General features: G+C 45.4%; 1 protein-coding gene across 1 annotated transcript; it reads right to left on the bottom strand.

The window, feature by feature from the left end:
- Window positions 1-9,215: 9,215 nt before the first annotated feature.
- Window positions 9,216-20,539, bottom strand: LOC147614444 (histone-binding protein MSI1-like). The gene is made up of 6 exons (XM_086780534.1): window positions 20,252-20,539; window positions 19,184-19,513; window positions 18,487-18,633; window positions 9,730-9,851; window positions 9,530-9,628; window positions 9,216-9,432 (listed from the first exon to the last, which is right to left on the bottom strand). The coding sequence occupies exons 1-6, from the start codon at window positions 20,537-20,539 to the stop codon at window positions 9,252-9,254; spliced, it is 1,167 nt and encodes a 388-aa protein (XP_086636660.1). The 3' UTR covers window positions 9,216-9,251.
- Between the last annotated feature and the right edge of the window lie 3,246 nt (window positions 20,540-23,785).

The following is a 23,785-nucleotide window of genomic DNA, read 5'->3' as shown; positions in this document are numbered from 1 at the left end:
ACTGGACGATTTTGTGAAGGTATTTACATGTTTGTGGAGTAAGTGGTGTATGACATTGAAGCAGGGAGTTCCTCCTATGTTTCTGAAGAAGAGCTTGTTTGTTGATGGTTTGCTACCCCATTTGAAGGTAAGGGTTGAGTTGAAGAATTCCAGGTCATTTGATGATGCTGTTAGGGTTGCTAGGGAAAAGGAAGGCAAGGTTTTGAAGCAGATGGAGATGGGTATTTATCCGTATGAAGGTGTTATGTCTGCGAGGGATAAGCAGGTGAATCTGGTTGAGGTGGATAAGAGTCCTATGAAAAGTGTGATGAGACAGGAGCCTCAAAGGCCGATACAGGTGCAAAGGGGTATGTTTTATATGCCTTCTGATTTTTTTCCAAAGTTTGAAAAGCATGTGCAGGTGAATGAAGAGCAGGTGAAGGAGCAAAGTGAAGATGAGGAGTTACCAGTGGATTCTTCTCTGGATGGGAACGTCGTGGCTATTCATGACAGTGATCTGGATAACATGCATGCACAGGGAAGCAACGAGGATGATGCCTTGGGATTGGCTGACAAGAAGGAAGAGGAGCTGGATACAGGATGCTCTGAGGATGATTCTCTGATAGATTCTACAAGGGAGGAGGATGGGGTAGAGACTTCTGATGAAGTGAAGATGGCTTGTGATGCAGATGTGGAGAGCGTGGAGGAAGATCCTATCATCTTGGATTTTCTTGAACAGCTGGATGGTGATATGGTACCTGTGATGGATGATGTGGATGTTTTTCCATTGGATGCATTATGTGCTGAGGAGTCTTTGGACGATGATGCCAGGGGGGTTGGCAACACTGAAGAAGGTATGCATGTGGATTTGGCTGATGAAGAGCGTTGTGATGAGAGCATTGTGCCTGAGGATGATATATGGGAAGTTGCTAGCCTGGATGAACAGGAGCCAGAAGTGGAGATGGATGCTGATATGGTTGAGAACGTAGCAAAGGCTTCCTTACGTGTTGCTGAGATGCTGAAAGCAAGGTCCAAGGATGACAAGGGTTCTGAGCTAGTTGAGCTGGATGGTTGTGAAGAGGTGCCTGAACCAGTTAAGCTGGAAGTGCTGGTGGACACTGCTGATGGAGAGGATCTGGATTTTAATGTGGATAAAGGTCAAGATGCTGGAACCTGGCCTTCACAGGTGTTGATGGATGGGATGCTAAATGCTGGAATGCCACAGGTTTTGAAGACGGGGAGGTTTGCTGCTGTGGGTGAAGTGCATGGAAATGATGTCGTGGCTATGGTTGATATTTGGTATGCGGTGGTGCAGCCATTGTGTTTGAGGGATGCTGGGGAATGGGATGGTGAGGAGATGTTCCCTTTTGATCCTGGTGGATAGCTATCGGACTATGCTAATGCTGCTGAGCATGAATGCTCTAGCAGATGGGGGGGGTGGCAAAGTATGTCAGGCGTTTTTCTGAGACGTCTTTTTGGCTTGTGTACATACGTGTGCATGGCAGTTGTGCAAAGGTTGGTTTTGAGGACGTTGCCAGGTGTATAGGGTGGACGGCATTTGTTTTGAGGCTCGTGCAGGCCTGTCCGGAATGTGGTCAGTTGCAGCTGTTCAGCCGTTCGATGGCTTGAAGTGTGTGGGCGTCCCAAAGAAAAAGTGGGCACAAGTGGCATTTGAAAGTGTGGAAAGCATGGGAGTAATAATGGATGATGGCCAATATAGCTTGGACATGATATGGAAAGTATATGGAGGCCATCTTATAGGCCTTAAAAAAATAATAATAAATGAGGATATAAAAAACGTGGCCATAAAATTGAAGGCCACATGGAGCTTGGAATTGCCGCCAGCGCATATTCGAGAAGGTGGTGATTCGGCGCAGCGTGCAGTAAAGGTGAAGGTCGCCGTATTGTAGATGGGGGATGGGTGGAGTGCAACGGCGGGTGTGCCAAGGGAAGGCATAGCTGCAGTAGGCAGCGCCTGAAAGATTTGGTCGGGCGGCCCAGAGAGCAGAAGTGAGAGTCGCCAAGGAGAGGTGCGCAGCTAGTGTGGCCGTCGTGTAGCAACTGCCACCTCCCGTATGAAACAAGTGGACGTGTGGGCTAGAGGAGCCGGTGAGACTATGGAGCGCAGTGACTGGGCGCAGCTCTGCAAGCCAAGCTTTGAGGAAAGGAAGTCGCCGTTTTGAGCGTGGGGGCTCTCCGGCGTGTGCTGCCAGCGCAAGTGGAACGCGGTGGAGGAGACAGTGTGTAGCTGCTGCAGGTATATGAAGTGGAGCCTCCCGTGTGCAGGTGAGCATGGAGCGCTGTGAGGCTGGTGGTGAGCCGGCGTGGTAAGAGAATAGTCGTTGGCTGAAGAGAAGGCCGCCTGTGGGGCTGGTGTACTGAAGATACAGCAGCTGGTGTTATTAGGCGACAAGGGCTGAGTTACGGGCTATGCAGAGTGTGGCCGGTGGGCAACTGGAGACTGTAAAGATGGCCGCCCTGGGGTACGAGAACTGGTGAGTGTGGAGGACACACACAGAGAGACAGGTGGGCAGTGACTTTGAAGGCAGAGGGAGCCTGTGAAGTGGGATGCAGATAAGCTGCAAGTGATAGGCAGGCTTTTCGGGCCGCCTAGAAGTCAGGACAGTGGACAGAGTGGGTGCCCAGTGAAATAGAGAGAGGTTGGTGTTGCTGCTTGGTGGTGGGCCGGTAGCAGGGCAGATAAGCTGCCTGGGTTTGTTGGGAAGCTGACAGAGGATCAGCACAGAGAGTGAGAGAGAGAGATGATGGTCGAGCTGCTGCTGACGACACATGCAGAAGTGATGGGTCAGAGAGGACTCGAGGGTTAGCTGGTGTGGGCGCCTTCTGGAGTGAGAGTGGCCGGGTTCATTCTGGTGTGACTGGTACAGCAGGCAGACGAGTTATCGTGGTGATCAGGGATGTGGTGTATCCTCGGCTGACAGGCCTGAGTGAGTTTTTTTATGGTTGTGTGAGTAAGGCTTCTGTGTCGGGAGAAGCTTGTATGAAATGTTTTGATCTGGGAATATATTGCTGGGTGTTTGTGTTGTGTATGGTGCCCCTGTTTTGGGCTGTCTGTCTGGCGTGGGTTGGGTGGTGAAGTGCGAGAATTGTTCCAGCCGGTGGCTGGTGGTGCCCCCGTTCGTGTGTGTTATTCCAAGTTTGCGAGCTGGAAGGGCTATAGAGGCAGGTTCTTTCTTCTTTTTTTCACCTCACATCCTTCTGGTAAAGTATGTCAGGCTAAAATCTGAAAGGTGTTTTTGGTCAATGTACATATGGTGCGTGTGGTGTGTGAATAAAATTTGCCCTGAATGCCCTGGCAAGTGTACAGGCCGAGTGGTTTTGTTGTGAGCTGGTATTTGCACGTGTTTGTTCCGGAGAAAATGCTGGAGATCTGAAGTTTTTATGGCAATTGTGTGGTGTGCGGGTGGTTACTAAGCAGAGCACCGGCTGGAAGTGGTCATGATTAGTAAGTGGATGCTAATGAAGACAACGGGCAAGTACTCTCGCATTTATTTGGAAGCTGTGCGGGCACCGTATTTTCTGGAGAAGAAAGGAGAAGGAGGGTCTCTTTTATTATTTGACGGTGGCCATCATTTTGTGTTTGGGGGCTCTTAAAAAAATAATAAAAAAATATTGTATATGGCCAAATTAGAAGGCCACATGGAAGGGAAAGGTGGCGGCCAGCAGCAGCACTTCGAGAAGGTGGTGGAAAAAGTCGCCGAGGAGGAGTAGAAAAGAGTTGAGGCGCCTGGAAACACACGGGAGCTAGAAAGGAAGTCGTCGCCTTTGGAACGCTGCTGCAGCTAGTAGCCAGGCGCAGGACAGAGCCAGTTGAGGTCGACTAGAGGGTTCACGGGTGTGTGCTGCTGACGGCTGGGAGGCTACGATGGTGATCAGGAGCACAGTTGTGTGAGCGTGGAGAGTAGAAGAGGAGCGCAGCTGGTCGAGGCTCTGATGCGTACTGGTGATGCGTACTGGGCAACGCTGCTGCAGCTGTTAAGAGAAGGCCAGAAAGGTGACCACTTCGAAGGAGAACCGAGTGTCTGTGGGGGGCGCTTGCTGCAGAGTGAGCTAGAGGGGCCACCGTGTGCCAGACAAGCTGGAGCCAGCTGTAGCGCAGTGAGGAGATCGCTTGCTGTAGGCGCTTGAAGGGAGTTGGGTGCTGTAAAGGGGCTGACCCTTACTAAGAGGAGAGCTGCTGGGTCGCCTTCACTCAGAGCGTAGCTGCAGCGAGCTGGGTGCAGTAGAGAGGATAGAGGCTGGCGCAGACGAGGGGACCCTCTGGAGGATCGTCGCCTTGCTGAAACGGGACGCCAGTGGTGTTGATTGAGGGCTGCCTTTTGTGTGTGGGGGCCTCAGGCGGCTGGGCGTGAGGCGCTGCAGGTGGGAGACCAGAGGCGAGCTGGGGCCGCTGGGTGTATAGAGGTCGTGTAGCAGAGAGGGGCTGGACCACCTCAGTAGGCAAACGCTGGAGTGATAAAGAGGCGTGTGAGCCAGCAGACCTCCGTGTTCTGAAGCAGCTGGGACAAGTAGCAACGAAGAGAGAGCGTCCGTGTGGGTGAAGGTGACAGGGTGTTCTGCAGATGCGAGAAAGAAGAGCCGCCTAGCTTGAAAGGTGTGGTTTGTTGTGTGTATTGGCTGAAGGCATTGAGCTGGCCGTGTGAGAGCCACTGAAAGCATTGGCGGGTCTGAAAGGTGACGGCGCCAAGTGTACGAGGGGACAGGCAAAGTGGAGGCCTTGTGAGAAAGTGATCGTCTTGTCATTTGATTGGAGCAGCAGAGAGGGCTGCTGTCAGGAAGGGTACATGAGATGTGGCTTGGGCTAGGTATCTGGGATGCTGCGGTGAGCAGTGGGTTGTGGTGTTGAGGATTGTGCAAGGCTTTGGGGTTGGTGAGACTGCTGGTCACGACATACAGAGAGTGGGAGCTGCTGAGTGAAGGTTAGCTGGTGTGGGCGCCTTCTGGAGAGAGTAGCTGGTCTTGTGTGGGCGGTGATTGCAGGCAGTGTGTGGATGCTGACCAAAGAGGGAGCCTTGGGTTTTTGTGTGTGTTGGAAGTGGTGCTGATGTGTGGGCTGGAGACAGTGGGGCTCGCCTACGACAATTGGCAGGTAGCAGCAGACAGAGAGTAGCCGGGCTACAGAGGAAGTGTAGAAGGGTTGCTGGTGTGGGCGCCCTCTGGAGATTACAGGGACCGGGAGACAGAGGCTCGGTTGTCAGACGCAAGGGTGTGATTCCCTTGGCAGTAAATCCTGGCCAGAGTCCTGGTCTTTGGTGTATTTGCTGAGTTTGTACATGGTTGATGCTGTATATGTTTTTTGCTGAATGTTCATCTGTCCTTCATGGTTCTGAGCTGTCTTATGGTGTGGGTGGGTGGCGAATGGTGAGAGAGTGTTCCAGCCGCCGGTGGCTGGTGGTGCCCCGTTCGTGGTAGTTTTTCCAAGTTTGGGAGGTGGAAGAGCTATAGAGGCAGGTATTTCTTTCTTTTTTTCACCTACCATCCTTCTGGTGCCCCCACTGAGGAGTGGCTCTGGTGTTGTTCTTTGCCTAGAAGGGCGTGTGTTCCGCTGAGTTGAGCTCAGGGATTGGTACAAGTTGTCAAGATGTGGTCCTATCCGGAGTTTCATGGCAGGAAGGGTGAAGATGTGGTTGATTTCTTGGAGCAGATGGAGTTGGCATGCATTAGCAATCATGTCACGGATGAAGAGCAGGTTCTGAGGATGATAAGGATTTTCTTGAAGGGAGATGCCCGAAGCTGGTTTAAGGGTTTTGAAGCACAGGATGCTGGTGTCTTGACCTTGGATAGGTTGAAAGAAGGACTTTTGGAGCGATTTCAGCAAGTGGAGGATTCTAGTGTGCTTTGGCAGGAGCTGAGCATCTTGAAGCAGCAGGTACATGGGCAATCACTGGATGATTTTGTGAAGGTATTTACATGTTTGTGGAATAAGTGGTGTATGGCATTAAAGCAGGAAGTTCCTCCAATGTTTTTGAAGAAAAGCTTGTTTGTTGATGGTTTGCTACCTCATTTGAGGGTCAGGGTTGAGTTAAAGAATCCCAGGTCATTTGATGATGCTGTTAGCATTGCTAGGGAAAAGGAAGGCAAGGTTTTGAAGGAGATGGAGATGGGTATTTATCCGTATGAAGGTGTTGTGTCTGTGAGGGATAAGCAGGTGAATTTGGTTGAGGTGGGTAAGAGTCCTATGAAAGGTTTGATGAGACAGGAACCTCAAAGGCCGAGACAGGTGCAAAGGGGTATGTTTTATATGCCTTCTGACTTTTTTCCAAAGTCTTTTAAGCAGGTGCAGGTGGATGAAGAGCAGGTGAAGGAGAAAAGTGAAGATGAGAAATTGCCAGTGGATTCTTCTTTGGATGAGGACGTCGTGGCTGCACAGGACAGTGAGTTGAAAGGTTCTATTGGAGATCGTTTGGAGGATTTGGATGATATGCATGCACATGGAAGTAAGGAGGATGATGCCTTGGGATTGGCTGATGATAAGAAGGAAGAGGAGCTGGATACAGGATGCTTTGAGGATGATTCTTTGCTGGATACAGAAAGGGTGGAGGATGGGGTAGAGACTTGTGATGAAGTGAAGATGGCTCTGGATACAGATGTGGAGAGCGTGGAGGAAGACTCCATCATTATGGATTTTCTGGGACAGCTGGATGATGGTCTGGTACCTGCGATGGATGAAGTGGATGTTGTTCCATCTGATGGATTAGGTGCTGGGGAGTCTTTGGACGATGATACCAGGGGGGTTGGCAACATTCAAGAAGGTATGCAGGTAGATTTGGCTGATGAAGAGCGTTGTGAGGAGAGTATAGTGTTTGAGGATGATATCTGGGAAATTGCTAGCCTGGATGAACAGGAGCCAGAGGTGGAGATGGATGCAGATATGGCTGAGAGTGTGGCAAAGGCTTCTTTGCGGATTGCTGAAATGCTGAAGGCAAAGTGCAAGGATGACAAGGATTCTGAACCAGTTGAGCTGTATGGTTGTGAAGAGATGCCTGAATCACAGGAGCTGGAAGTGCTGGTGGATACTGCTGATGGAGAGGATGTGGATTTTGGTGCGCAGAAAGGTCAAGATGCTGAAACCTGGCCTTCACAGGTGTTGATGGATGGGATGCTTAATGCTGGAATGCCATAGGTTTTGAAGACGGGGAGGTTGGTTGTGGGTGAAGTGCATGGAAATGATTTTCTGATGCATTTGGTGGATGTTTGGTGTGCAATGATGCAGCCATGGTGTTTGAGGAATGTTGGGGAATGGGATGGTGAGTTGCTGTTTCCTTTTGATCCTGGTGGATGACTACTGGAATTGCTGAATGCTGCTGAGCATGAATGCTCTAGCAGATGGGGGGGTGGCAAAGTATGTCAGGCGTTTTTCTGAGTGGTCTTTCGGGCTCGTGTACATATAAATGCGTGGCGTGTGTAAGAATTTGGCCGTGAAATGCCTGGCCAGGTGTTCAGTGTGGACAGCATTTGATTTGGGTTTGTTGCAGGCTTGTCCGGTGAGCGGTATGCAGGTGGTTCCAGCTCTTCGATGGTCGTCTTGAAGTGTGTGCGCGTCCAAAGGATGCATGGGCACTAGCCGGTTTGTGTTGAAGGTATGGCATGATGGGCAAATAAATATGAAGGGGCCGATGTTGCCTTGAGAGAGAGAGGTGTGTGGAGATTGGGGGAGCAATTGATGATGGGGCCAAGGCCATGGGCATATGAGTGTGAAAAGGTGAGGGTGGCCATCTTAGGTGAAATAAAATATATATAATAATTAATGGCCAAAAAAACAAAGTTGGCGTGGAGCGCTGAAGCGCTGCCAACGTATACTCTAGAAGCAGCCGTGGGAGGCGCGAAGGCGAGCTGGCGAGAGAAAAAGAGAAGTGGCCGCGTTGTTTTGAATGGGGGGCTTCTGGGGGTCGCTTTGCTGGAGGGGCTCAGAGGCGCAGCTCTGCAAGCCAAGCCAAGGGAAGAAGTAGAGCGCAGCAGTGTTGGCCGTCGTCTGGTGATCTGCAGCAGAGGTAGTATGGGAGTCTCCCCGTGTGCGGGTGAGTATGAAATGCTGTGAGGTTGGTGGTGGGCTGGCGTGGTTGGAACGCAGCCGTATGAAGAGGAACTAGCAAAGAAAGCAAAGCTGGTTGACAGCGCAGAGAGCTGAAAGCTTGTGGGCCGCCTTGCAGAGGCGTGGTTGATATAGGAAGAAGAGAAGTGTGAACAAAGAGACAGTGCGTAGCTGCAGACGTGGAAGAGAGCGTGGAGAGCATGATGTGTGGGTTGACGGGCTGTGGTTGGCGCAAGGCACAGTCAGGCTGAAGGGGTGCAGAGAAAACAGCGCAGGAGAAAGCCTAGTAGGCGTGTGAAGTGTGGAGCCGCCTCGAAGGTGATGCTGCTGTCATGGATAAAGGGGAGCAGATAAGCTGCAAGTGACAGGCAGGCTAGTGTGGGCCGCCTAGGAGACAGGACAGTGGACAGAGAGGGTGCCGAGTGAAGCAGAGAAAGACAGGTGTTGCTGCTTGGTGGTGGGCCGGTAGCAAGGCAGATAAGCTGCCTGGGTTTGTTGTGAAGCTGGCAGAGGATCAGCACAGAGAGTGAGAGAGAGATGATGGTGTAGCTGCTGCTGACGACACATGCAGAAGTGATGGGTCGCAGAGGACTCGAGGGTTAGCTAGTGTGGGCGCCTTCTGGAGTGAGAGTGACCGGGTTCATTCTGGTGTGGTTGGTACAGCAGGCAGGCGAGAGTGTTCGTGGTGATCAGGGATGTGGTGTATCCTCGGCTGACAGGCCTGAGTGAGTTTTTTTATGGTTGTGTGAGTAAGGCTTTTGTGTCGAGAGAAGCTTGTATGATGTTTTGATCTGGAATATATTGCTGGGTGTTTGCTTTGGTCTATGGTGCCCTTGTTTTTGCTGTCTGTCTGGCGTGGGTTGGGTGGTGAGTGAGAGAATTGTTCCAGCCGGTGGCTGGTGGTGCCCCCGTTCGTGTGTGTTATTCCAAGTTTGCGAGGTGGAAGGGCTATAGAGGCAGGCTTTTCTTTCCTTTTTTCACCTCACAACAAGCATCACATCTCCTTTGTATGTACACTATATAGTAGGGATAGCATGAAATGGAAAACATCACAATATCTCCTTTGACAAGCATCACATCTCCTTTGTATGTACACTATATGGTAGGGATAGCATGAAATGGAAAGCATCACATCTCCTTTGCCATGTTCAGGACCTATGTTTTGTTTTATGTAAATTTACCACTTCCGGATCTACATACCACTTTCTATCAGTCCACTTCAGAACCGTTCTGCCATCTTCCAGATGTGTAGATTCTCATCTTCTGCAACACTTGCAATCACCCGTTCTTCATTGGGATTCCAAGAAAAGTCTGATATTGCTCCTGTGTGCTTGCTGTGTACAAACATCAGCTCTGGAGGTCCCACTTCTGCTTCTTGAGGAGTTTGTGGGTTTCCAATCCTGCAGTAAAACAAAGAGGATCCTTATTGGCATCAAACACCAAGGGTTAAACATCCTGTAAGCTGCATGAACTAGTCACGATGGTTTATATGTTGACCTGGTCGGGTCCCAAATCAACACTTCTTTATCGACTCCAGCAGATGCAAGGATTTTATCATTGTGTGGACTCCAACCGATCTGGACCACTTCGGCCCCCCTGTGTAGAGAAAGCTCACTTCAAGAGAAAGTAGGCCAAAACTAGACTCCATCTCAATCTTAAATGCGAGGTAAGTTTGGAAATCATTAGTGTAAACATACCCATGATTGAGCGTGTGTACGCTTTTCGAAAAACTGCGCACATCAAAGACTTTAACATTCCCATTCACTGATCCAGTAGATACAAGCCATTCGTTAGATTGATGAAATGCCAAACAGTTGACCTGAAACATGAAGCCTTCAAGTCTTAGCATGATCAATCACAACCATCTCCATCTCTCTCTCTCTCTCCCTCCCCCTCTGTCTGTGTGTGTGTGTCTCTCCAGGTGGAGAGAGGATGGTTTGCCGAAGCAAGCTGCCTTTTAAGCATTGATAAATGATGGCAAAACTGAGTCCTAAAGCCAGTTTTCATCGTGTATCCATATCTCGTGAGAACATGTAATTATTTTCTTAAGTAGATGTCAGGGTTTGATTTTTGAGTTTATCATGTTGTGGCTTCAAACACGACTTGCATACTTCGCCTACACGAGATGAGGAGGACACCTAAGGCTGGCTATAAACAGGAGTGCACATTGCCAGGGCTTGCAAGAACAGGTCACAGCAGTGAGATAAGCATAAGAACATCTGGTACCCCTTTTTACACAGTTCTACTTCCCAGAGCAGCCCTTGCTTATAAAGTGCAAGTGTTGGAACTCCGCAAATGAATGGCTCATCTTTGCTCGGCCAAAGTTCGCTGCCCATGTCAACAACTATGGGCAGTGCATGGAGTCCCAGTCAGCATATTAGTGACAAGCTCAATGTAAGGGCGGAGCGCTTACGCTGTCTAAGGCTAGCCTACTCAAGGCAGTGTGTCATATGCGATGCATATGGAATTACTGTGAGTCTTGTCAAAGGAATCAAGATGGCCGCCAGGTTAGGATTCAGGAACTTCCAAAAAAACACAAGCTGGGTTAGTTTTTCTGGATCAGTTAAGACATTTCTTGTCGAACCTTAGACATTAAAACAAACATTTACAATGTAGATAAACCCGTAGTAACAAATTAAGTCCTTAGTAACGACTCTCCCATGACAGCACAGTTTTGTATATAACTACCAGTTGGGTCCTCCATCAATTCAGCTCAGTTTTCATATCAATTCTGTCCCTATCCAGATTCGAGAACTAGGTTCTCTATAGTTCTTAGTCTAGCGTCTGTCAGTAGTCCTCTTCCTGTGTATGTGATCCGGACTCCTCCTCATAAAAGGCTTCTGTTGGCGCCAACCCCAACCCAAACCCCAATCCCTGTGGTTTCTTCAAATCGTTCCTATAACTTAGATAAGCTTACTGGGCCCAATTATCTCCTATGGCGTGTACGTATGGAGCTTTTGCTCCAATGTGCCACGTTATGGCCCCTGGTTGACGGCTCTGAAGCCAGCCCTGGACCTGCTGATCCAGATGCTTGGAAGCAACGAGATGTTGCAATGCGAATTGAGATAATCATTAACCTTGGCGACCACCAAGTTCAGATGTTGTGTTCCTCAACCAGGTCTGTGTGGGGTCTGCTTCGCTCCACATACGAGCATATTGATCTTGTTTCCCAGGTCACCCTGGTTAAAAGACTTATCAACTCCAGCATGACTGAAGGTCAATCCGATGTCCAATTGTTGGACGATTGGCAGACATTGCTCGGTTTCCGGTCTTGCCATCCCGGAAAATCTCCAAGCGGTGCTACTCTTGGCCGCCTTGCCCCCATCTTGAAGTGCCTTTCATAACTACCCAGTCCTCTGTAGCTAATCTGCAACTGTAATCGCTAGTTGCCAAGATCTTTCAAGAGGAGGTTCTCCGCACAGGACATAGCAATCCCAATAAATCTATTTGCAATGGTTTCATCCCTCAAGCCCATACCAAGGCGTTTTGAGCCACAAGGTCATTATCGGCCTTCTAACACAACTCCCTGGTTCAATCCAGGACGTCCACAATTTGCAGACCCACCTCGTTTTCGATCTTCTGGTGGTTCTGTCACATGCCGTTATTGCAAGCGCAGTGGGCATTTGGAGGATTGCCGCACCAAGCAGAGGGAGCTATCCTCTACCTCTCGGCCACAATGACGACGAGAAAACTTCTCTGCGGTCGACTCTTACCCCACCGAAGAGCCCACTCTGCACCGCTTTATCATTGGTTCCTACTCTTCCCACGGACATATGGTATTTTGATACTGGGGCAACCCACCACATAACCTATTCCTTCGATTTCCTTACCAACTATACACCCTTAGCTCGACCACTTGCTGCAAATGGAGCAAGCATTGAATTTTTCCATCAGTTCTGTTTAATCAAAGCTCAGCTAGCTACCCGTAAGGAGAACAAGAAGCAAAGGCTTCTCCTCAACTACCTCCGTCTCTCTCTGTGTCTTCGCAGACAGTTGGCCGCACCAGCTCGCTGCTTCACCTGATAAGGTATGCCGTCTCCACAAAGCAATGAAGCAGTCAACCTTGGTCTTTATGTGGATGACATCTTGCTTCTCAGTACCCGTATCCAGGCCTTGGATGCTGCCAAGAATCAGATTTCACGGGCCTTTCCTCTTCATGATGGCAGTCCCCTGTCCTACTGTCTTGGAGTTCAAGTCACGTTCATGGTGGCATACAGTTATCTCAGTCTAAATTTATCGATGAGATTCTTCATCGTTATGATATGGCTAACCTGAAAGGCAAACCTATACCACTCGCTCCCAGCATGAAGTTGTCTGTTGATATGGGGCCCTCTACTGCTGATGAAGCTCGCTACATGGAGACTATTCCATACAAATCTGTTTTGGGCAGTCTCCGCTACTTGGTTCATGCACTCGGCCCGATCTTGTTGTGCGGCTGGATTATTGTCCCGCTTCATGCAGGACCCTGGCGTGGCTCATTGGCAGGCCTCAAGTGCATATCCCCAGTCCACTGGTTCTATGCTATTCTTAGCAATCCCTTTCCTGTTCAGATATGTATATTCAACTTTGAGAGCTTTTGGATTGTAGCTAAAGCCACCGACTTTCCTAGTTCTTACATTTCTGACTCCTTAGATCCGCCAAAGTTTACAGGACAGGTAGGGCAAGGGTAGTAGAAGAAATATATTTCTTGGAGTATGTTTTTGCCGGACCTACAGCTGTAGTAAATGGATGCATCCGGTTGCATAATACAACTTAACCCACTCCATTGCACAGCAATTCCCAGAGTTTCCCAGACAGTGCAGACCAGTTTTTGGCACTACAGCCCTCCTTTGCCACACCAGCAGCAGTGTTAGAAAAAAAAAACGTTCTTCCTGTGACCAATCAAAATAAGGACAGATTTTTACTTTGGTTCAGTTTTTCTTTCAGAAATCTGCACATCACCCGGTTTTATGACTGAAATTCTCAAAATCTTCATCTTTAATGTCAAGGCCAACACAGATTTCAACTGGTATTCCCAAATTGCGCACGGTTTTTTCCTAACACTGATCAGCAGCTCCTTGAGGCAGCGCATGATTTGCCCAGTTTCAGTTAGATTCAGCAATTCAGCCAGGGATAATACGCCAGTTCCTGCATGCCTTGAACTCAAACCAACCATTCAAATCACAGATCAGGCTGTCCGTGTAGCTTGCATTTTCCCATTCAAAGGGGCTTCTACCCTTCACAACAAGGGTAATGTTAATTTAACTTCTAACAGAAGACTCCATGTCATATGCAAGTCACATTGATGCTAGAACTGTTTTACTCTCTATAAAGGATGTGCAGAAAGGCCCATCTTCAAAAGATGTGCACAAACTTCAAAGGCTTCTAGAAGAGCATGCGAACAGAGAGTCTTTTGACACAATTCACATAAGTGCAGAGGATGCAAGACGCGCACATTAAAAGTGGTTTTTGACATGCTTACTGCAGCAGGGACTCTTGTAACCGAGTAAAAGACAAGAGGCACTACTGAAACCTAGAGAGTTGTTATACTAAAACACTGTGATGGCAATGAATGAGTCCAGTTTGAAACTAAGGTCCCCTTGAAGTGAATAGCAGCAACGTTGTGCAGCTACAAAAACAAAAGCAAATCCCTCAAAACAAGGGCAGGATGTCCCCTTGAAGTGCATAGCAGCTACGTTGTGCAGCTACAAACACAAAAGCAAATCCCTCAAAACAAGGGCAGGATATCCTCTATCACGCCAAGTTCCAATATTTCATTTATCTTAATTCTTTGTCCAGTCATTCGAGACCATGGTGTTTGGAAGTTGCCCGGTCTGAGGGAATGGCAGCCTTGGTTTTTCTCCTAAAAGTCTGGGTCTCTAACTCACATGAAGACAGAAAAGCTGCCTAAATGACCAGACTAATACTGCTAACATAGTGGCCTGGTTGAAAATGTAAGGACAAATGTTATGTGGTTCCCCACAAGACACGAGATTTTTTAAGAAGGGAGGAAGAGAGGCAGCCGCAGGAGGATTGGGTACACTGCCATAAAGATGACAAATGAGTAGGAATTGTAGCAGAAACTTAAAGATTTTCCGCTGAGATTTTTGGAGAGGTCAGCCTTGTACCCAAAAGTTTCATAGCAATGCCGTCCTTAATTTCATGATCAGTCTACCCCTTTTTATGCTTGAAAGTTGAGATCCCCTGCCCTACCTTCGCCCGTTTTCATTACCACAGTCAGTCCCTAAGGGCTAAAGCCATCAGCAAACTCAAAAATGACCTAGCAAAAGATACTGGCATGGAACTACTAGATTACATAGTTTTGGGCAAGCCTCTGACTCAAGTAACCATTATTACATAGTTCTGGGCAAGCCTCTGACTCGAGTAACCATCACGAAGTCCACTATATGAGTGTTGGAATTAATGCTCGTGTCCACTATATGAGTGTGAACGCCCATCACGAAGTGATGCAAATGAATCGGTGCTTATACTCGTATATAAATGTAACCAACGTCAATCGATATAATCAATAACGATTCATAACTGTTAGCGTGTCTATCTCCCTCTCGATCTCGTGTATGCTGCAGCCATGGCAACACCAGCATGGCTGTAGCCTCCCCCTCGATTTCCACATGGTATCATCGCCTGCTTTTCTGGAGAGCTTGTGTGGGCCTGCATCGCCTCCGCCATCTTCGCAAGCCAAAGTCTCCATAATTGTGTAATTCGCCTGCCTTTCGACGTGTACCCCTTCGAGCAAAGCCAACCAACCTTGTTCTCTCGCCACCTCCATCTTGCTACGCGACTCTCGTGAAGGCTTGTGGAGCCCGATCCTCGTAATCACACCACCGCCTTCCCGCACACTGCCAAGAATCCAACCACTCCACCAGCGCTGCTCATTGGAGCCCAACAGATTCATCGCCCCTCGAGGCCCTACTAGAACGACTAGAAGAACGGAGGTCACCTTCCCTCGCTTGATATGTGCGACCCTCGACCTCGTCGCCACGACTCTGCACATCACAGGTGCGACCCTTTAGCGTAAGAAAACGCTCACTTTAACATTGATAATAATAATAATATATCTTAAATATTTATATATATTACGTATATATAATTTATAAATATAGTAAATATTATTAATACTTCCATAAGCAAAATTTATTTTACTATATAACGTTGATAAGAATTATAATATATATCTCATCGCAACAGCCAATAGTTAAAAAAAAAAAAACCCAACATTCAATATTTTAAACCCCTCTTCACACACTTTTACTAACAATAATTATAATTTTTAAAATACACGAACCTACATAAATATTAAGGGTATTCGCGAACACAAACCTGCCTACTTTCTAAGGCTATTTGTGTTTTCCCATTAGCATAATCACAATATATATACTAATAACAAATCAACAAATAAATAAAGTTAAAAAAATAATAATTATATTTTCTTTATAATCAATCAAAAATTAATTTTATATTTAATAATTAACTCACATCACGAACATGCCTAAACATTCAGGTTATTCGTGAGCGCAAACATGCCTACTCTTTCAGGCTATTTGCGTGCACACATGACATTTTATACAAAAATGATAAAAACTTTTCAAATAATAATAATCATAATGATTAAAAGAAATAAACAAACAAACAAATAAACAACACAAATGGGCAAAGACCCACAAAAAGGCAAAGACCTACCAAAAGGGCAAAGACCCACAAAAAGGCAAAGACCTACCAATGGGCAGTGACCCGTAAAAGGACCCAAAGAGGTCCGTCCTACAATGGACACTAATATAAGACCCGAGCAAACAAATAAGACCCGAAAAGTAAGCCCAAAGAGGCATCAACCCGTTGGAGTGTTGGCCACACCCACGAGGTATGATATTAAAACAAAATTATGGGTGATATAATCGTCCACCCTAAGCGCCCAAAGTGGCATGAAACAACAACCCAAACAGGGAATTACGAATCCCCAAGAGAGAAACAACTATGCCCAAAGAGGCAATTGAGCCCATTGGAGTGTCTACAGCATCCATGAGGCCAAAATTAAACATTGGTCTTCGACAAGCTGAAAACGAATCAGCCTCTGAGTGATGACAAATTAAACTTAATTGTACATACACACTTGTAAATAACATCATCTCACATCTATATTTTTGATAATTCAACTCATACTCATATATTAATTTCCTTTTGACATGTACAAATGCAACTACATTTCATTCCCTTTATGTGCTTGAGGGGGAGAGCTCAATGGATGGTTCAAGCTCACAAAGAGAATCAAAAGTGTTGCGGCTATAAAGCATCACCGACATCATTATTTCCAATGGAGTACCTAAAGTTGTCTTCGTCATCATCAACATCGACATCAACACTCATATACTTTTTTTAACCTTGTTCACCACATTCAATTGTTCACTCATGATGTAAACAAAATATATCATGTCTCATGCATTCACAATACATACATCACTAGACACATAGCATGCTCTCACTTACCCTTATGCGGACATTCGCATTAAGGGGGAGTGTTGGAATTAATGCTCGTGTCCACTATATGAGTGTGAACGCCCATCACGAAGTGATGCAAATGAATCGGTGCTTATACTCGTATATAAATGTAACCAACGTCAATCGATATAATCAATAACGATTCATAACTGTTAGCGTGTCTATCTCGCTCTCTATCTCGTGTATGCTGCAGCCATGGCAACACCAGCATGGCTGTAGCCTCCCCCTCGATTTCCACACCCCTGCCCTACCTTCGCCCGTTTTCATTACCACAGTCAGTCCCTAAGGGCTAAAGCCATCAGCAAGCTCAAAAATGACCTAGCAAAAGATAATAATGAGCAAGACTGAGTCATGCTTTTGGATATGCATCATCAGGGTTCTTGTGGCTAGGTAGTGACACTGGCATGGAACTACTAGATTACATAGTTTTGGGCAAGCCTCTTACTCAAGTAACCATTATTACATAGTTCTGGGCAAGCCTCTGACTCGAGTAACCATCTTGAAGAACTGTTGCTAGGACACAACTAGATCAGGCAGCTCTGGCTCAAATAATCACTACTATCACTGCTAGGGCACTACGAACTACATCATATGGCTTTACCTCAAATAATTATAAGGGGCTAATCATAGTATTTGATGTTAATTATAATTGGTAATGATGAGAACACCTTGTCAAAGAGTTATGAAAATCGGTGAAATTGTGCCGCTACAATATAAAACAGTACTTCTGATTAAAAATATGCTGTCATCTTTTCCGCCTTGCCTGTGTCATTTACTCTGACTAATCAACTGGTGGTTCACCATAATTCATGGTAAGTATCCGCTTCAATCATGTGCATCCACCAAACAGCTTCTGAATTCTTACATAGTATCAGAGCCATGGTTTGAGAACTGAGAAATCTACTGGCTAGTTCTTGTTGTTGAGGAAGAGACTGGAGTATCATGGATAATTGAAGTATTTAAAGTTAACAATAATTAGGGGAATTATATGAAAGTGATATGAAAGGTGGAGATGTAATAATCAGGCCCCTACACTTCTGGCCTTAATTTGGCTATATAGAACTATATCATCTATTCTGCCTTGTCTACCTTTGTTTCTCTGACTAAAAAGTTGTTGCTTATACATGATTAACAGCAATCATCCTCTTCAAATGGGTGTGCCCACCAGACTTCTGAATCCTTACCAAAGACTGCAGTCCAGAGCTTTCCCATTGCTGGGCATCATGTTAAGATTCAAACCTAGGGCAGCATATACACCAATAATGCTATTGCAATGGCATTTTAAGATGTTCTATGGATTGTTATTAAAGAGAGTTTCCGAACAACGAGGAAGACCCTCTCTATTCGTATCTCCTGTAATTTGTGCAATGATCCACCTGGTACCATGTGCATCCTGCATGCTCAAAAACAACTGATATTGCATCTTTTTTTGGGTAGCGTAGCCAGCCCATTGCATGTACCATGCCTTCTGCTTGCCTGTTTGCTGATCAAAACCTACAATCCTTTTCTTTTTTCTTCTTAACTTTGATGCATGCAACTGCTTTTGAATGCTCTAACAAACATAAGTGGAGAGCATGTCACAACATCCTGACATGCACATCTTTTTGCTAGCATTTAAAGTTGCAAAGAGGGGGGGGAAACCATCACATGCCATCTCAGTGTTCTTGATTGTGAAATCTCAGTTCATACAACAGCCATAGATCTCTAATCCCTGCATTTAAAGAGCTTCCCAGCACAGTCGGTTCATCACTTTGCCAGACAATCTGTTCGAGCTTCCAAACATTTGAAGAGATTTAAGATTGTGAGGCCTAATAATGATAGAAGTACATAAGCTCATGGTATGTAGTTTGCATAAGCTCTGTTGTCCCATGGTATGTATTTTGTATAATACAGGTTTTCTGTGAACATTGTCATAGCACCCTTCATGGAAACTGAATGCAAGTAAAGCCACAAGTATGTACCTTTGCCCTGTGAGCTTTTGCTTCCAAAGGATTGGTACCTGCCCTACGAGTGTCCCAAAGCACCAGACGGAAATCATGTCCCACAGAACCGAGCACATGTTCTTGTGTCAAATGCCATGCTACATCTCTAACAGGGCCTTCGTGAGACTGCACAAGCACAGCATTTGAAGTATTGTCGGCTGACCTTTGAGGTGTCAACCAGAAAATAAAGTATTGATATATGCCATGCAAGATAAATGTAATCGAATCTCCAAGGGACATAGAAGCCCTTTGAGCTCTGGGCTTTGCAGGGACTTGGGAGTGTTTCCGTCAACAAGACAGTCCATAGATTTTGATACTTTACAGGACATAGAGGACATACAGCGCAAGGTTAAGTGCACAAGATGCACTACATAGATTTTGATACTTTACAGGACATTGAGGACATAAAGCACAAGGTTAAGTGCACAAGATGCACGCGTTAAATGCATCAGATGCACAAGCAAAATGCATCAGATGCACGAGTTAAGAATCTGGTATAGAGAAACATATACCTGGGGGTTTTGTGTGCACATTGAGAACTGTGCACCTAGGGTTTTGAGGTATGTTGTAGGTCACAGAGAAGAGGACCTTTCACTGTGTGCAGATAGCGTTTTGTGGTATGCTGTAGGTAACAGAGAAGAGTATTTTGCATTAAGAGGAGAGGGAGGCGAAGTACCACGAGCATGTGCTTTGGTGCAACGATGGTTCGGCCGGTTGGGAGTGCGTTGAGGTCCCAGATGCAGATGCGAGCATCGTTGCCTCCGCTCGCGAGGAAGCCCTCTCTCAGGTGGCTCCAAGCCAGGCCAAAGCCTTCCGAGACGTGGCCCTGCAATCTCAGAACCGGACCGTCAAGCGACATGTGCTGTTGGTTTTTGCAGTCGAAAACGTTCACCTCCCAGTGGAGTGTCTTGGTCGCAACCATGAACGGGCTCTGTGGCATGTGCCTGGCCTTCCTCACCGGGCCTTCGTGATAAAGCCACTTTAACATCGTCATCCCCTTCGTCATCTGCATAAAATCAACACGTGCTTTGAGTAGAAAAGCCCTACACCTGCACCTTCTGCTAAAACCCAAACAATATGTCCGGGCTCCCTTCTTAAGGTTTAAGCTATAAGCACTCCCTAATCAAGTCAGTAAATGCTACCTTAGATGAGATTTAAGCAGCTAAACATTTCCTACTTTACATTCGCATTCATTGATAGAAACTTTCCATTAAACTAACGGAGAACTTTGAATCAACAAGACACTGGGTGAAATTGTACGAGCACAGCAGTGCACTTGCACAAACAAGCAAGCGCTGCTCCTCCACAAATTATACTGTCTCTGTAGCCCGATTTGAATATCGATTGTTGATATACACCTAAATACTATACACGACGACGAATTGATCTTATATCTTTCTCCAAAAGTTCTGAAAACTGGAAGCGGGATGCGCGTGAATGACAATAATTAACGGATTATTAACTTAGATAACTTTTCTCTGCTTTGGCTCTTAGATGGACGTAACCATGGACATAATTCTGTAAATGTGATATCAAACTAATCAGTTTCTTAATCACAGATCCCCTTCCTAATCATGATCTCAGCTCTAACCCGCATGAGAGCACCGGACCGTAACCTATTGTCGAACTTCTCTCGTGCTTTCGTTGCAAGAGCACTTATATTGAAAAGGATTGATCTAATCAGCGCCAACACAGATATCAGTCCATGCTTAGCATTGGTATGCTACTAATTGATGGATCATACATCTTCGCTAGCGTGTGCTCTTTCCAATATCGATATGGCCGCAGTGTCGTCATCACTTTCCGTCGAATTGTCCGGCGTCGTACTGTTTTCATCACTTTCCGTCAAAGGTAAGTTAACTTGGTTGACGATGAGTCCGTTCATGTCGTTGCTCTCGAGGGAGTACGACGACCCGACGATGAGCTTGTGGACGGAGTAGTCTCCCTTTACAGTTTTCCCCGGCAGCCACTGGACGGTGGAAGAAGAGCATTGCAGGGGATGTATGATGGAAAAATCGTAAGGAAACGGCATCGCGTGGTCGTCCTCGTGATCGTCTGATGACGGAGAAGCTGATATTCTGCCGGAACTGCAGATGTCGTCCTTCGTTCCGACACGACGTGGGTGCTATGGTCGACCTCCCTCCCTCTCTCTCTCTCTCTCTCTCTCTCAGAGAGTCTTTGCAAAGCGCGAATTGCTCCCGCCACGATTTATATCTTTGAAATTAGTTGCTTTCAGACCGCCCCCGCCAGGCGCGCGGATTGGGCGCGGGTCGTTTGAAATGGTGAAAAACTAGTGAATGTAAATTTTTAAGAATTTAGAGTCTCACAACTCTTTTTATGACGTATTTACAAGTTTAATAACTAAACCTTCTCCATTTAATCCATGTTTCTTTATTCTAATGTGGAGAATGTAATGTTTACTTCATACAACACGAGATTGTTACACTTTCCTTTTTGTATACAAAGAGCAAGTACTATTTTAAGTGTTTGGTTGCATATGTTTCTAAACAAAATTGTATTTAAGGGGGAGTTTCCACAAGGGGCTTCGTTAAACAAAACCCCGTGTTGCAATGCATTAAATGAAGGAGATTTTGTGTGGGAGGTCATGTTCAGATTAGCATTTAAAAAGGCTTTGGGCTTCATTTTGAACCAATTTTCCAACTACGCCATATTTGGCACCTCGTTCCAAAAGGGACTGGATAATTCTAAAGCTCATTCTTGCTCATGTATGTAAGAGCCCCATAATGAAGAAGAGGACTTATGGTATGAAAACATCTAGAACAATGTGACACCCTAAATGCATTTGATGGTGACCTATTAAGGCAAGTTGGCCTATAAACAGATTTTAAGAAAGTCTTGGCACACTACACATTATGCTACATGCTTGTGTGGAGCATGAGTTATTTGGAAGACACCCTCCCTTTATCTGTAGGGCCCAAATGCGACAAAATTGAGGGTCCATCAGGATTGTCAGTATTGGTTGATGGACACGAAAACTAACATATTAACCCAATGGGCATGGTCTACAAAGCCTATTTAAAGAGTCATCCACACACCATTTATCTACCTTCACTATATATTACACACCCTAGCTTTCTTCTGTCGAGGAGCTTCACAACTGGATGCCTTACAGGACTTCTACACTCAATGGGACGTCTTTGTTAACCTTGGTAAAACCAAGGTAATGGTCTTCAATACCTCTTTCCCCTTCACATCCCAATTGAGCTTCACATATAGAGGGGATCTTGTGGAGATTGTCTCATCCTATGTCTACCTTGGTGTCACTTTTAGTGGCCCACGCTTCACCATTCTTCGCCCACAGTACATGCACGAGTGACTCAAGGATAGGCAGGCTGTGAATTAAGTGGCAGTAGTAGGAACACCTCAAATGAATGGCAATATAGATAAAGGATATAGTCGATTCGGACCAAGAAAAGCAAGATTAACATGCTATTACTATACTACACTAGGACATAGAAGAGGTGACTATCCAGTTTGGTAGAGATACCAATAGGAGCTTTAGGCCACAAGATAACAAGATGATGCAGCCCAAGGAGGACAAGCACCTATAGTAAACATGGTAAAAAATATTTACTTCTTGAAATTTGCATGGGGAACCCCTACAAGTGATGGCCATGATCAGATCAAACGATCGAATGCTAGAAATAGCAAGGGACAAATTGGGAATAGCAAGAAGGTTAGTGTGGGTAAAAGAAATGTAGGTTTTGGTTATCCAATGGAACAAAACAAGCCTTCCTTTGAACCTTAGCCTTTAAGTGGAATGAATATTTGTGATTTGATCTCCTGTCCTACAGAGTTTAGATGTTTATAGTTTGAGATTTTGTAAAGATTTTCTTTAAATAGCAACGAGGTCTTAGCTCTTTAAAAAAAAAAACGTGGGATGTTTTTTAAAAATACATGTCTTTTCCAAAAAGCACAAGGGCACTTTTCCCAAGGACATTGATTAGTATTAAATTTTTCCAATTTCCAATTAGAAATGGCTCTTTCTTTGGACAAGGAGGCTATTTTTCAAGGAAAAACACTTCTTAGTTTCAGATATGTGAACCTATTAAACCCTCTCAAATTTGGCTTTTTTGTTGCATTCTCTAGATTCCCAAGAACGGCATCATCAATTATAGTGACTCCATTGGTAACATCAACTCCATTGGTAAGCAACATCTTCGGTAACATCAACAATATCTAAGAGCAACAACAATATCTTTGCATGCATCAAGTAATTTACTAAACCTTTTTTCACGTTGATAACATAAATCTTGTGTTATTTAGGTTTTTAGGGCATTGGGAACCCTTGAGAGCTAATGTCTTACTGAATTTCCATACATCACTCAAGGTATCCCACTATGGTGATCTAAGGGGCTCCAAGGATTCCAACTAAATTCTCATGGGATACCCACTTTGTAGTTTGTTTATATTCTTTATTTTTTATTCTCAGATACTAAGAACAAAGAAGAAAAAAAGAAAATTGGGGGCAAGAATAGGTCTTTCTAGTAAGGTAACAATTGTAAAGGTAGAACATGTACCTGCTGTGAAGGGAAAATCTATCAGTCTTTTGAAGGAAGCATGGAAGGGCCAGATGGTTCTCACAAAAGTGTCAACAATTAGAGACGTTAAAAAAGAAAAGAAGGCACGTACAATTGTTATCTGAAAGCTACTTTTCAAAGATTATATAGGAGCATATGTGCAAACATCAGACCTTACAAGCTTCCAAGGTGGCAAAGAGAAGCTCTTGATTATTTGTAAGAGGCTTCAGAAGAGTTTTTTATCAAGTTTTTGCAAGACAATTATGTATTAGCTATACATGCTCATAGGATAACACTTATGGATAAAGATATATAGTCTCTTAGGAGAGTGCATTTATAGATTCAAAAAGTGTGTAAGGAGAGTATGTTATAGATTCGATAAGTCAATTGAGCTTGGCCCATGGACACATAAAAAAACCTTTGAAATATTAAATATCTCTCCAAGAAACAAAATGTGTGATGGGTAGGATTAAGATGCAAGATAAAGATTCAAGAAGTAACCCATGATGTTAATAAAGTGTAATTAAATATATAGAGCATCATTTTTTCAATGAAACAAATACTGTAAAGTTGATCAAGCTTTTATCTTTCTTCTTGGTATTTTATTTAAATAATGATGCCCTTAATTATTAATTTTTGTGTTCTCAAGATCTTTATTCAAATGACTAAACATAGCTAACTCGAGCATCATCGATTCAAAAAATGTTAGATGCCACTATAGCATTAGACCAAGGAGA

Source organism: Cibotium barometz, chromosome 42 (assembly GCF_041138505.1).
Source record: "Cibotium barometz isolate CiBa-2024 chromosome 42, ASM4113850v1, whole genome shotgun sequence".
In the NCBI taxonomy this organism is placed as follows: Eukaryota; Viridiplantae; Streptophyta; class Polypodiopsida; order Cyatheales; family Cibotiaceae; genus Cibotium; species Cibotium barometz.
This window is presented reverse-complemented; position numbering and strand designations above follow the sequence as displayed.

What these genes read in the sequence shown, in the direction of transcription:
- LOC147614444 (XM_086780534.1), bottom strand. Translation starts at nt 20,539, where the DNA reads ATGCCGTTTCCTTACGATTTTTCCATCATACATCCCCTGCAATGCTCT. An exon ending in CACCAAAGCACATGCTCGTG is followed by an intron (nt 18,634 to 19,183) that starts GTACTTCGCCTC and finishes GTGCTTGTGCAG; the next exon opens with TCTCACGAAGGCCCTGTTAG. An exon ending in TTGATTTGGGACCCGACCAG is followed by an intron (nt 9,433 to 9,529) that starts GTCAACATATAA and finishes GTTTTACTGCAG; the next exon opens with GATTGGAAACCCACAAACTC.